Below are 15,050 nucleotides of genomic sequence, written 5' to 3' on the forward strand. Positions count from 1 at the left end.
ACTCCATCTACAGATTTCACAAAACTAGGAAGTTTGCTTATAGCAGTATAATGCGAATTATTGCTCTCATCTCTCAGACTACATCAGCAAAATCTAATTTCTTGGTTATTAATATCTATTAGAAAGGTTGGATTTTTATCTTAAGAAAAAAAAACATTTCATATTTAGGTGTAATTTTGAAATTTCAAATAACAAATATATTGCTACTGTATTTTTGATTGTTAACTAACAGGGGCAAAGTAATTATGGAGAGTGTATAGCAAAAAGCACTGAGTGTTTTGTGGTATGCTGAATTTAAGTCCGTGAATCTTGTGCACCAATGTTTTCATGCAGTGTTTGGGGAAAACCTACTTGTTAATAAAGTTATTATTCGTTGGTTTCAATGGTTGAAAGACACTGGAAGTGTAGACATTAAGAAATTGGCCAGCCGGCCAAGGACATCAGAGGAAAATGTGGAGTGATTAAGAAGTCCAATACTCAACTCAGTTGAGAATCGGGTATCCCAAAAACCAGAATTCAAATGTTATTCATAAACAATGAGACTACATGCTTGCAAAATCCAACTGCAACATCAAGAACTTGGAGGCTAAAGACCAATGTAAACGTGTTGACTTAGCTGTTGATATTCTGAATCGCATGATATCCTGAATCACATTCACATAGATCAAACGTATCTCAACAGATTTTTTTTAGTGATGGGCAACTTTTTATATTAATGGCTGTATGAACTATCATAACTGCCAAATATGTGGCTCCCAGCTACCAAATGAAGTGTTTTAGTGCGTCTTTGATTTTCCTAAGATTAATGTGTGACGTGGCCTCATTCAGAATCATGTCGTTGACACTCTTCTTTGATGAAAACACAATCAGGGGAGTCAACTTTAAGAATCAAATACGTGACCTCTAGTTAGACAGGCACAGTATTACCTTTATGGATAAATGAATGTAAATTTATGGATTTTCTATGAAATCTATCTAAAACCCGTTTATTGTATTTCTTAAATGTATTATTGTTAACAAAATTAATAATAAACCATCAAATAAATAAACACAAAATAACTTCTACCAATTTACCATGTGATAATAATAACTCAAATAATACTCTTGGAGTTAAGTATCAAATATATGGTATTTTGTAGAAATGCTCATTAAGGAATCAATGCCATAATGTTTAGTTTTTGCTTTTTTCATAAGAATCTAATTAAAATTTATAGGATTTCTAAATTCAATTTGACCTTACATACACATACACTTTAAATACAAAACAATCCCTAAATATATTACTCATTATTACAGTAAAAAAAAAAAAAAACACACACACACACACACACACACACACACACACATACAACTTTCTTTGAATAAAAGTAAATTGACTGGGCGAACTTTACAGGACTTTTCTGTGTATTGGGCTTAAACCTACTTATTCTTGGTGCCAGAGTAGAGGTATCCTTTTTTAAAACACAGCTCAGTACACTTCTCTGGAGTCAGTTGAGTTTCAAACTTCTTATGGAATCCACCAAGAGGTGTAGTGCTATAGCTCCTAAAACATCCAATGTAGTCATCATTGCCTCCTGGATGATTATCTGGGAACAGTCAAGGATATAAGAAATATTAGTACTAAAGGACATAGACATATTTCAATATCTTGTTAAATACTTAGTATAGTCACTGAAGCATTTTGGCTACCTAATTTTTGGATTGGATGGACTGGCGTGAAATTTGGAATTGAGCTAGGAAGTAGCCCAAGAAACAAAAGTTATTCAGTGCCCCAAGGGGTCAATGTCCCAACTTCTAGGGGTTGGACTATTTTTATAAAAAATAACCTTACCATTCGAGTGAGGGACAAATTCAAAGCAAAAATGTTACATAAGAATTTTTTATACAGTCAATACTTTTTGGGGTAATTGCCACCGAAATGTGGTAGTTTTTAGCTCAAAAATGCACGTTTTAACAATATTTTTCAAATTCCTAAAAAACTACAAGTTTATTAAAAAACTTGTAAAAAGCAAAAAGAGGTGACTAAATAACAGAGTGCTTTTTTATTTTTGTAGGTGGTATATAACACAAGTAATAAATTAACATCATCTTTGAATACACACATACACTTATATATATTATATATATTATATATATATATATAATATATATATATTATATATATATATATATATATGCATATTATATACTATATTATATGCACGCATGTATACATAGGTTGGACCACAGACTAGTTGCTGAAAGATAATTTGGAGGGAGAGCAGAAAGCACCTGTCACGCAAAGTGAAAGATCTTTGAGACTTAGTATATGGTATAATCAGTATATTTCAAAAACTGAATATAAAACACATGGTGTGCCTCATGAAAATAATGAGCATAAATATTGAATTAAATAATTTGCTATACATTATTATTTATTATTTTGTTTTATATGTATATAATTAAAATATAATAGTCAATTTTAAATAAATTTTTATTCATACATGCTTTGATAATGTAAATACACCATTTTGTGTAATAGTTTGACAAACAAATATTAAAAATAAATTCAATAAAATTTAAAAAAATTGATTTTATCATCATGTAAAATATAATTTATACACAATTTTTACATAAATAAATTTTTACCCAATGTTTCCAAAAAAGTAGTATATTTTATATAATTGGTGAGTCATCTATAGCTTTAAGGATTTTAAGGGTAGGAAAGTAATTAAATTTCATATATTACAACTTGAAAGGCATTTTATGCAACATAGTTGAACATGAATTAAATCTTTAAAATGTGTAAATCTGGACTTTTCAATTTTTTCGTATAAGGATAGTTTTTACCCCCAAATTTCAAAAAGCACACAACGAGACAATATAACTTTTGATGTTGATGGTCAGATGTGCTGGTATGCAACTTTGGAAGTAAATTCATGCAATCTGAGAATATTGGGCGTTTTTACCACATCTTCACCTTTAGTGACTGTACTAACTCCCTTTAGTTGTTACTCAATAATTGAAAAGAGGGAGAAGGAATAGGCTTTCATATGTTGTTTGCTAAAATATAGTATTCTTATAACAATTGATAATTTATAAAAATAACATTGTATTTGTTCGATTTTATTATACTGTACATTTTATGAAAGCTGACTTCTTGAAGTTTCCAAATTCTTCTTTAACGTAAACTATTCTAAGACTGTACAAATTGAGAACACTTACTTATAGTATATCCAGTGTTATATATAAACTATTCTAAGACTGTACAAATTGAGAACACTTACTTATAGTATATCCAGTGTTATATACAACAGCAAGATTCTCTTCACAGTCTTCCTCACCTACAGATTGAGTTTGTGGAGGTGTCTTGTTGTCACACCAGCACTCAGTACTAAAACATTACCATTGATGTTTAATTAGAAATTAGATTTAAAATTAAATTTGAATTCGAAATACTTTTGATTTGATTTCTTTACTAAAAAGTAGAACATCAAAATGGTAATTAAAATATAGTATTGCTTAAAAGCTAAATGAGGGAAGAGTCTAATACTCTGCATTTAGTCCTAAAAAGACCTTGGTGCCTCCCTTGTATTTAACCTTCAAAGCTGAGGCTTCTGCAAAAACCGATTTGATTTGTGGGTTCCTATTATCTAATGCCTTTTGGCCTCAAGAGATAAGCTCTTAGGAATATTTTCCTGGTTTTAGTCCTGTTAGCATCCCAAATACTAATCATATATCCTCCTTGCTTAGATCTAGGAGTCCATCCTTTAGCATTGGAGAGATAAACATTTTTTATTGCCTGATTTTTTAGGCTTTTCTCCAAGTCTCGCATCTGATCCTCTTGACTGTAGGAGCTCTTGCTTGCAAAAAGACTTTTACAGCCCATATTGTCCAGAGCACCTGCTGCTTCATTCTCAGAAATGCCTTTCTGTCTTATATTAGATTTAAAGAGGGCATAACAAATTCCCAGCACATGAATCTAAGCTTATTTTGCACCCCTGGTTCCATTAGTAGGGTCTCCATACCCCTGTACTTAAAACAAGACCCATAGTTTGTGCCCAATACTGATGTCAAATTCATCACTTAGCTGTGAAGTTTAAAATTGGGTTCTTCTTCTAACCTTCAACCTCTAACAACCAAAATAATGTCAAGACACATTCCAAGCCCATTTTCGTTAACATCACATCAATTGCCACTCCAAATAAACACATCTCAGCCATCAGTGTCAGGTAATCAACCAGTGCCACAGCCAAATCCTGCACCAAATAAGCAGCCTAATTGTAGGAAACAGCCCGACCAATATAGTGCCTTGGTCTGATACCCCTAATTTAAAAACTTAAAAAAAATATTTTTCCAATCCATTGGGTTGCGAATATCTTTTCCAGGAAACAAACCAATGGATTATTTTACTGAACTTATTGATAATGATTAATAAGTTCTATAGTTACAGAAACAAATTGAAATGCAAAAGATATTGTTCTGTTAGAAACCACAGCAGAAAAATCTAGAATGTCAAAGGAAAATTTTGACACTTTCTAGAGTTTAAAACCTTCTTTTATACAGAAATAGTAAAAATGCTACAGCTTTAGATGTACTGGAGAACTGGCAAATTTCTGTAAACTTGTTTGGGTGATTACTGTAATGGGACTGATTTCTTTTGATTTTACGTTGTTTTCATCTAACTAAAGATTCTTTGTTTGAAGTTTGTTTTTGACCATGGAAGGATTGTGAAGAGAACACATGTCCAGATTTTTCCGGACATTTGCAATTGTTCAGTGATACAAAAATCATTAACACTACATTTCGAGATCTGCAATCTGATCTCTTCTTCAGGTTAAATAACTAACCTAACACATGATTACAAACTAGGTTAAAATAAACAAATCATACCAGAGCGTTGTAACACGCGTAGCCTAAGTCAGGTATCACAACCACCATGTTGGTGTCAACTTCACTAACTCTAAAATATGCTTAATAAAAAAACTAAATACAACACTAATTATTGAAACTAAACTAGAGAATACAAGTCACAATAGGTCTGCATTCATCGAGTCATAGGTGGTTGGATTGCTCGATCAATGCTTTCATCTTTGATTTCCTGAATCGTATTTGACAATCCCTTTATCACTTTGCTTGCCTTGTTGACTGTAAAAAGTCTTTTTTTGAAGTGACTTATTGATTGTATCAATTAGACTAGAACCCTTTCCCACAGATGGAAGACATAGGAGCTTGAAGTCGATTTGCTTGATGAGTCCTTGAGCCCCCACTAACAATTCAAAGTTCCATTTATACCAGTTACATAGTTAATACCAGCCATTTCCTCCAGACTTGCATACAGTCTGTTCAGTGTTCTTTTTAAAGCACTGACTCTCTTCCCTTGGTTGACCATCTAGTGTTACAATGACCCTTCAACATAATGTTGAAGATACTTAACACAGCCTGCCACCTTCCTGTAGAGCCACTGTAAAACATAAATATCTTCTGAACTGTTCAAAAATATACTTACTTAGATCATCTTCTTTAAGTTTTTTTTAAGAATGCCCATGAAATGCCTTCTCCTGTTTTTTTATTAGTGTTGATAAAGTCAATAAAACTTTCTTTAACTTGGCACTTCCCATCTGAAAAATCAAAAAATCTAATAACTTGGCTCATTTGCTTAATGTGAGCACTGTCTGGTGGGCAGTTAAAGATAATAGAAAAGTATTTTCCATTTTTTTATTTTATTCACTCCTTTCTTTGCTGTTCCTCGAAATGGTAGATTATGCTTAGCACAAAATAGAATTACATCTATGACTACTTTTAGTTTTTTCCTCCACTTCTCTACCTCCTTCTGAATATTTTCTTGAATTTAGCATCTACAGTTTTCTTTTGTTGGTTTTGAAAATCTTTCCACTGCATGCAACACAACCTGTGGCTGGACGAGTTTTTGTGGTTGTAAATGAGTAAGTGTTTTCAGTCATTGAAGCCTTTATTAAAATCTGAAAATGAAGAAGACTTTCCACGATGTTCCTTCCCAAAGAGGAGGCAGGGAAAATAAAATAAAGAATCTTCCAATTGGCTTTAAAGTAAGCATTGTCTTTGCACATGTTTGCCATTTGTGAGCGTTTTGTAAAACTACTTGCTATCGAAATGTCCATCTCCATTTGATACAGGAAACCTGAAGGTTGATATGTCAACTATTTGAGGGCCACATTCAATGTTAGTTACAATAGTATAATCAGCAGTAAGTGTGTTAGTGTCCAAAAAATTCAACATGAATGTTTTACCTGGTTACTAGAGTAGAAAAGTAGAATCCCTTGTTATAACAAAGTTTAGCACAATTATCAGAAGTTGTAGTTACTCTGTATCCTTGTCGATAACTGTCCATAACAGAGGTATCACTTGCAGTTACTTCCAAGCAACCAACTCTCTTAGGCACAGGTCCTGGGTCTGTGAAACATACAAGAAGTTAAAAATGAGTTGAACTCTCTTGAGGTATATACTTTCGCTAACAGAAGTATGACTTGCAGTTATTTCCAACCAACCAACTCTCTTAAGTACAGGTTTTGAGTTTTGTAGTACATAAAGGAAGATAAAGGTGATGCAATCAACTTTTGATTAGTAATTTTTTATTGGTGATAGTTTTTTAAGACAATTTCTTAAAATAGACAGAAGTAGAAGCAATTATAATTATCACTAGTGACATTAAAATAGAAAATCTAGTACAGAAATTGTTGTTTACTTGATATACCCCATTATGATACCAAGATTTTGATATGAACTGTTCTGATTTAAAACAAGAGTTTACTTCCTGACTTAATCACATTTTTATGGATCAAGTTAGTAACAAATACATTTAAAATAGCTCAACAATGTTCCACAACTTAGATAATACTTTATTTTGATATATTTAAAAAAGAACTACTCCCTTCTAACTCTACCTGATAGCCCGGTTCGGTAAACTATGAGCCTCCAATTTCCTCCACAATTCTGAAACACATCCCCGGAGCAGGTGGTGTTACACACCTCATCTGGAGCATCTCTGATGCTCTTGGTGTGCACATCGTTGTCACAGAAACACTCCTTGCTGCAATTTTTATTATGGAGATTACAAGAATGTTCACTCATTATGAGTAACATGATTAATCTAAGGTCTCATTTTGAATTTGAACTGTGCAAACTTTTAATAACAAATGTTTAAAAACGTTTTTAATATTATTGCTTTTTTTTCTCAAATACTTTTAACATAATACAAATTTTGAACTCAAATTCTAATTTATGATAAATTTATTCACATTAATTACAGGATAGGCTATTAAATAGATCAATTCACCAAATACAGAATCTATTCTCCACATAGATGTACTCTCTGAGTGTGAATTATGCCTACATTAAAGATTTTCCAACTCCTCATGGGCTGACCCACAAAGTTATAGCATAAAAAGTATTTTCTCAACATTGATATGATGTGTTTTACTATAGAAAATCAAACCATTTTACATGATTAAGAGCTAACTATACAGTTGGTGATCTTGAAAATCCTTTTGAAATGTTCTCCATAGACATTTTGGAGTGCAACAAACTTGTTGAAGACACTTGACAGATTATCAGTACACAAGAAAGACATAGTCCTACCTAAGAACATAAATATAGTTCCAAAGACAGTAGGTCTAAAAATTTGAACAGCTTTGTATTGAGTAAACCCAACCAATCTTAACTTACTATATTGGCTGATAGTCATTTGAAAAAACTGGAGTGATTTAATTCGCCAAAAAGCAACTGTAAATTTTCTTTTGTTAGATCAGGTGCAAATTTTAACAAAGTTATTGAGAAGGTCCAACAGCTAGCTACAGACTTAACGAAGAATGATTATCTTTTAGTGATAACAGGTGCTAACAATTTAGAAAGTATAAGTGTGAATCGATTGATGAAAGATGTACATAGCCAGATTCGAGACTCCTCTCACACAAATTTAATACTTGCAACATTGCCAATGAGGCATGATAAACCCAAATTGGATCTGAAGATTTCAGTTAAAAATAAAAAGCTTGAAAAAGAGGCTAAGACAGATCAGTTTCAAATTCTCTCACTTCATATCTTACCACGGCATTACTAGACAACCCATGGTATGCACTGTAATAAGAAAGGAAAAGTGAAATTTGCTGAGATGATTCTGAAAATGCTCTTAAAAAATAAAACAATCTACCAATTGGACTTTGGGTTTATCTCCGTGATCGGGGAGCAGGGGATCAGTGTTATTGAGCAGGGCATGGGCCTTATAATTGATAATTATATGGTTGATTCATCTGTGGGTTTCGCCCACGCTACATCTGGTAACCTTTGCCATGATAGAAATATGGCAGCTGGTGTAACTGTTGTATTCAGGAAAAATATTGGTAGGTCACAGCTTTCAAACAAATTTACCTGTCAAAAGGTGAGCCAGGAAGGTGCCTGCATATACAGCCTAATTACCAAAGCAGTGTATTATGGAAAACCCACAATTGAGGACTACAATGATGCATTCGCCCAACTGACTCAGGACTTCAAGGCCAAAGAGCTTAAAAAACTTATCTGTTCCCCAATGGGCTGTATGAGAGATATGATTCCACCTGAAAATGTTGTCAAGAACATAGTGGCATGCCATCATGAAACTGGTGCTTCAGTAAGTATTGTGTGCTGTGAACAGTTTTTAAGATCCAAAAAACAATCATAAGATTACTGACTTTTTCTTTATTTAGAACTTCTTGTAAACCTCTGTTTAAAGAATAAACATCTTATCGGTTCCGAATTAATACATTCTGAAAATCTTACTAACAGTACAATCAAACTTTGAAAATTTGTCAGGTGATAACTTTGATCATAATTTCAATACAAGATTTAAAGCCAATTTTTAATATCCCATACATCGACTGCGCCTTGTAGAAAAAACTCTATCATGCACAGCAAAAAAACTATATATGGTGAATTGTAGGGTATTCCCCAATGATACTTGAGCTTCTTGTAAACATTTTTTTTTAAAGTATGTAGTATGTTACAGATATTCGTGAAGTTACCAATAAAATACAAACATTTAATCGATTCAAAAAGTTTAAAAGCAAAGATTTTTGTTGGAAAAAACTATTATAGCATTAAGAAGTATTTGATGGATCCTGAATTTTAAAATTGTATTTTAGCATAGATTACAAAATTTGTTATACCAGCCTGACCTCTTTTATGTGTATCATTATTACGTTATATTCTGACAATGTTATCTGTTTTTATAGCAATGCTATGTATAAACGTTTATATAACAATAAAGACTGATTTTGATTATTGATTAGAGCCTTATAATAACCATGTTGAATTCCAAACATTTTCATGTCCTTGATTTTTTGTGGAAATACAGAAGTAGTCTCATTTTAAAACTATGATTAATACATATAAGTTAATAAGATTTTCAATATTATTATTGGTTTTTCAAAAAAATCTAAAGGCTAATTTTACTTAATCCTTGAAATATTAAAAAACATACAGTTTTTACAAAAAGTTCAAAAGTTGTTGATGTGAATATTATAGCATTAAAATGAGACTTCTCTCTTAATTCAAAGACTAAAAATGGTATAGAAGTATATGAATTTTAATATTATTTTTTGTATAGAACCTTGGGCCTTTCATTACAGTGTTCCAAGGTGGTTCAAGATAAATCTTTGACAGCCTGTATATTTATGTTTACCTATATGCAAAATTAAACATTATGAACTTACCCATACTCTACTCCAGAGTAATCGTAACCTAGACTTCTACAGAGGTTCATACACCTACGGGGAGAATTGGTGGTCTCAAGATCAATTTTGTACGCCTGCAGAATCCTTGGGTCTTCATCATTGAAACAGTTTACCTTCATTCCCAATTCACGAATATCTGTAACATACTACATACATTTTTGAAAATGTTTACAAGAAGTTCAAGTATCATCGGGGAATACCCTACAATTCACCATACATTGTTGTAGTGGTATTAAGGAAAAATACCAACCAATCCAAAAAAGTGTTCAGTTCAATACTGAAACAACCACATTGTTTGCTTAGATGAATTATTTAAATACAACATGTTTGCTTATTAAATATAATTCAAGATTTAATAACCAGTTGAACTTACTCTTATCGTATAATAAAATATAATAGCTGCTTGAAATTGTCATGATATAGTATGTAATATAGTTACAGTTGAAGAAAATCATCTTTGATATTTGACAAGTAAGGCTATTTCTAACTCAGGTGACCGAAAACTTGAGTTACACTATCATGTTATTTATGCCTCAGAGCGTAAATTTTCAATTTCAGTATGCAGATACAATAGCAAAATTTAAGCACCCCTTACACATCATGCTGGACACTGTGCAGAAGAGATCTACATAAACCTTAAATATAAAACATGGGTCAAATGTAGTTTACTAGGATGAAATCCAGATCCTTGGCTCCAACTTTGATTTTTGCTTTGGCTGCAACAGGTTCAATCTTTCTTAAGACCAAAAGACATGATGTATAGACATTTTGGAATTTGGCCTTGTGCATTCCAACAAACTTTGGTTGACAAAAATAAATTATTACCAAATACTGAGTAAATTTAACAGCCACTTAATTCATAATCAATCAAAGATTGGTTGCCTATTACCAAACCTAGTCTAACCTCCAAATTAGTGTATTAAGAGATTATAGATATAAGTGATGAGAACAATCAACACAAAAGGTTTTGCAGTGAATCTTAAATTGATTGTAGCAAGAGGGTGAGGCCTTTTTTAATAATTTGTTTCAGCATATCTCTGTGAATCACCATGTGTGTATGAAAAAGTACTGGTTTGAGTCTATGTGTGGAATTAGATGAGTCAATTTTTGCTTGAATGTGATGGGCCATTATCTTGAGACTTTTATTTGGTTTTAAAAAACCAATTTGGTTTTAATTGGACTAACTGACAAACTCATTATATACAAATAAACTCAAGTTATATACAAATACTACCTTTGCACCAAGTTAAATCTGGTTATTTTAAAAATTACAGCAGTCATCATGTTCACAACCTCGTATTATATTGCATAAGCCCATACATAAATATATATAAATTTTGGATTATTGTGATTTTCGATTCTACAATTGCGATTGGCATCTTTCTATGAAATCTACCTAAAGGAGTCAAGCAAAAATGTTGTCATGTCATTTAAAACACAATCTTAAATTTTATACCAGGATAAAATTCCTAAGACAGTGTATCCAAAATAATTACTTCAATAAAAGTTACACTAATATTTATTTTTAATACAAACAAATTTATTTTATCCCTTAATCTTTTAGAATGCAATGTCAAGATCTGATGAATGCTATAACTGAACTAGATATAATAGTAAAATGATAAAAATAATGTCATTAGTTACATACCGGTAATACCAGTGTCATATATGGATATCATGCCACTGCCTCCACACTTCTGTGTGGAACTATCAGGACATGCCATGGAACACTGATAGTCTGCTCGCAGCAGGGGTGGTGGGGGGTGAGCATCCCCACAGAAACACTCCACCCTGACAACAGGAGAACCGACAATACAGGGTTTGATCTATCTGAACTTTCACTAAATACTTGGATACTTGCAGTCAGTAAAACTATAATATATACTCGCCTTCGGCTCGCTGGGGGCTACGCCCCCAGGCCCCCAAAGTAAGTGCCTTAAATTCGGGGATAAGATTGGTTTGGTGATAGGTAAAATTCGGACATGATATCATGCCAGGAAATTCCCAGGGGGGGTTTAATGTTACCAGGGGTTAAGACATCAGGGGGTTATTTGGTCATACCAGGAACTTCCCAGGGGGGGGGGAGTTAAGAGATTTGGTGATTGGTAAAATTCGGACATGAGGTCATGCCAGGAAATTCCCGGGGGGGGTAATGCTACCGGGGGTTAATACATCAGGGGGTTTAATTTACTCAGTTGGTTATTTGGTCATAACAGGAAATTGCGCGGGGGGGTTAATGTTACCGGGGGTTAACGACACACCCCAGGCTCCCTTTCGGGTGTTGGCCAAATTCGGGGATAAGCGGAATTCGGAATTATCTTGGACCTATGTTATTTAATTTTTCAGTTTTAATCAAAGTTTTGACTTTAATGGCGTTTTACGGGTTAACCGTTAGAGATACGAGAAAAAGTAACTGGACCTTTCCTGTCAGAAATTTAATTTTATCTTTCGATTGTGCCCTCAGATTTGATCTACGACCTACCGTTCAACCACTATCAGGCAGAATGTTAAAGGGGGTTAAGACATCAGGGGGTTTAATTTAGTCAGGATATTGCCTGGTCATATGAACAAATTCCCGGGGGGGTTAATGTTACAAGGGGTTAATGGCACACGTGGGCCTATTTTAGAGGGTGTTGTGTCTGTGAACTTAATAAAAAAACTCTGTCCCTATCTACTTTTGAAGCTTCACTAACGCTCAGCCAAATCCCGATGTGGAGGGGGGTTTTAGTCACTAGTTAACGTATTAATACAAGGTCAATCTGGAACCAGCATGAATCGCACTAATTATAGTTGCAAGATTTAAAACCCCTAAAATTGACGACAAAGAGCATTTTAGAGCATTTACCAGGCTTACGGAAAGATAAACGATATAAAGCTGCTGAACCTTATTTGTAGGTAAGTTTAACAAATACTTGATTAAAATCTCAAAACCCCTCTGGTTTTGATCCACTATTTCCTTTAATTTGACCATCTTATAAAGAGGCTCTTTTATAAAAAAACTCACCAATTTTACATTTAAGAGTACTAAAATATAATTTTCTTCAAGACTCAAATTAATAAGGCAGTATACAATTTTTAAACAATACTTTATAAAAAAAGTTGAAACAAAATTAAAGTTAAATTAATTTTAAACTATAAAAATATTTAGTTTAATTGTAAACTTATAATAGGTAAAGAAAAATCTAGAAATAAAAAAAATTACCCGAATTCCACACCAGAGTATAAATAACCTCTCCGGTAGCAAAGTGCCCTGCATCTCTCTGGTGAGTTGTTGACGAGTTCTTGCTTGTAACCAGTAAGCAGTCGATCATCGTTGTTGTCCTTGTAACAGCCGACATAGTTATGCGAGATCGGCTCCACTACTTCTACCAGAAAATTCAGAACCATAGTAAGTTTATAAGTACTGTTTTGTTTTTATGATTTAAACACAATAAAGTCTAAGTTCTCCAAAAGCATATATGTTGAAATTTAAAATACCCAAAAACTTATCCGTTATCAGTTATCAGTACATGGCTTTTAATAAAACGCAAATAAAAGAAAACTTTGATGAGTAACAAAAATCCAGCAAAAAGCGCATTTAAAAACCAAATAAATTGAGACATGATCAGGACTGAAGAGAAATCTCCAAATACAGAGAACTAGCGCAGTTAATAAGATGTTATGAAAACACAATACAAGTGTTCAATACAAGTGTCAAACAATTTTCTCCAAACCCTAGTACTCCCAAAACAAGAGTTTAAAAGCTAATTTTCTTGAAGTACTTGTCACTTTTGAATACTGTGCTAATCCTTTATTTACTAGTGGAATTTCCCGTTGTTTTATCTTTATGATAGAAGTAAAATCTAATAAAAGAGTAGTGATCAAATTTATCAACCAACCGTCCTCCACTGCTCTGTTGGTGGTGAATACACTCAAGGCCTCCTCTCCCCCACAAATCTTGCTGTCATCCCCCACGCAAGTAGTCTGACACTGCGACTCCTCGGTCTTGTGTCCAAGCGATGGCTCGTTGTTGTCACAAAAACAAGTTACTCTGTTAATCAAAGATGGTCACTATAGACATAAAACATTTTTCCTTAGACAGTTTTATACATATTTATTTTCATTTGATTTACATATTTTTATTTGCCACTAATGTATTATTTAAAAGTATTTTTTGGCTAGTTTGAACCTGTATAGATTTGAAATCTGTATAGAGGAATATCTGATAAGGGGGAAAGTGGGTGAATCCCTATCCAATGGAGTCTAACATGCTTAATACCTTCACAGATGCTCTGTACTGTGTGGTTCTGATTCTACGTAACAACGTACGTTGCACAAGCATGTCTGCTACATTCAATGTTTTAATGTATAATGAGTTCGCATCTGAGCATATGTATTAATTTTTACTAGTCAATAACGTTTACTGATAAATACACATTTTATTGCAGTATTAATAACAATAATTAAATTAGGCAATAGTGATTATTTATTTAAGTACTTCTGTTATTTACTATGCTATGAAATTCTGGGTACATTCATGTATGGTATGTAATAAGTGTTGCCACAGCAACCAAACAAGGGCGTTCTTTAATAATAGTTCCAACACCTGCCCTGAAATCCAATCCCAAGTAAATTCTTTATACCCTATCTGTATACTATATAGTGATAATAGTAGTGTGTAACAGCTAACATACAATAAATTATAACGTTTATCAAACTACAGTGCATTATGTTAACACTTGAATACCAACAGCACCTTGTAAGTTAACATTATGCCAGAGTTTAGAGAGAGTGTGAATGTTGAAAGACTCATTTTGTTACCTACCTGGACTTAAGGCCAGCATACTGAAAGCCCTTGTTTGAGCAAAGTTCAAGACAGCGGTCTGGAGTCAGAGTCACGACAAAATTCTGTTGGTGTCCATTCATCAAATGGGGGTCTGTCTCTCTGTAGCAGCCAAGGTACTCGCCATAAGCAACGCCTTCACAATTCCAAATATAAATCAGCCCAATCCCACAAGGAGCCTACTCTTTAGTTTTATATTTAAATATGTAGTATTATCATAGTTATTTTTCAAAATTCACCTATCAAATGGATGTTCATTTAATGATAGTTATTTCTTACACCAATAAGAAATAATTATCATTTAAACCATTTCTTATCAGTGTTCTGTACTTCTCATTTTAAAATCAGACATATTTTCATTGCCGTTATGCTGTTTTGGACACTTATTTTTCACAAGTGGAAGTTTCATTTAAAACATTATCTAGTCACGATTGATTTTTATTCATTCTCCAATTCATAGTATAGCAAGGGCGTAGCCAGCTAAGGGTCCAAGGAATCCAGAT

General features: G+C 33.1%; 1 protein-coding gene across 4 annotated transcripts in view; it reads right to left on the reverse strand.

Moving 5' to 3' along the window:
- The window catches only part of LOC124357515, a 56,533-nt gene that overhangs the window by 20,406 nt on the left and 21,077 nt on the right, over nt 1-15,050 (reverse strand). For 3 of the 4 annotated variants that reach the window (XM_046809390.1, XM_046809388.1, XM_046809391.1), the window contains exons 2-10: nt 14,530-14,683; nt 13,604-13,755; nt 12,928-13,090; nt 11,374-11,516; nt 9,705-9,861; nt 6,903-7,048; nt 6,249-6,411; nt 3,267-3,373; nt 1,424-1,586 (exon numbers count right to left, since the gene is read on the reverse strand). In XM_046809390.1, the coding sequence (XP_046665346.1) occupies nt 1,424-1,586; nt 3,267-3,373; nt 6,249-6,411; nt 6,903-7,048; nt 9,705-9,861; nt 11,374-11,516; nt 12,928-13,090; nt 13,604-13,755; nt 14,530-14,630 (1,295 nt within the window). In that variant the 5' untranslated portion in view covers nt 14,631-14,683. The remainder of the gene's footprint in view (nt 1-1,423; nt 1,587-3,266; nt 3,374-6,248; nt 6,412-6,902; nt 7,049-9,704; nt 9,862-11,373; nt 11,517-12,927; nt 13,091-13,603; nt 13,756-14,529; nt 14,684-15,050) is intronic. The other variant, XM_046809389.1, reaches the window with a different exon arrangement.

The sequence above is a fragment of the Homalodisca vitripennis genome, chromosome 3 (genome assembly GCF_021130785.1).
Source record: "Homalodisca vitripennis isolate AUS2020 chromosome 3, UT_GWSS_2.1, whole genome shotgun sequence".
Lineage (NCBI taxonomy): Eukaryota > Metazoa > Arthropoda > Insecta > Hemiptera > Cicadellidae > Homalodisca > Homalodisca vitripennis.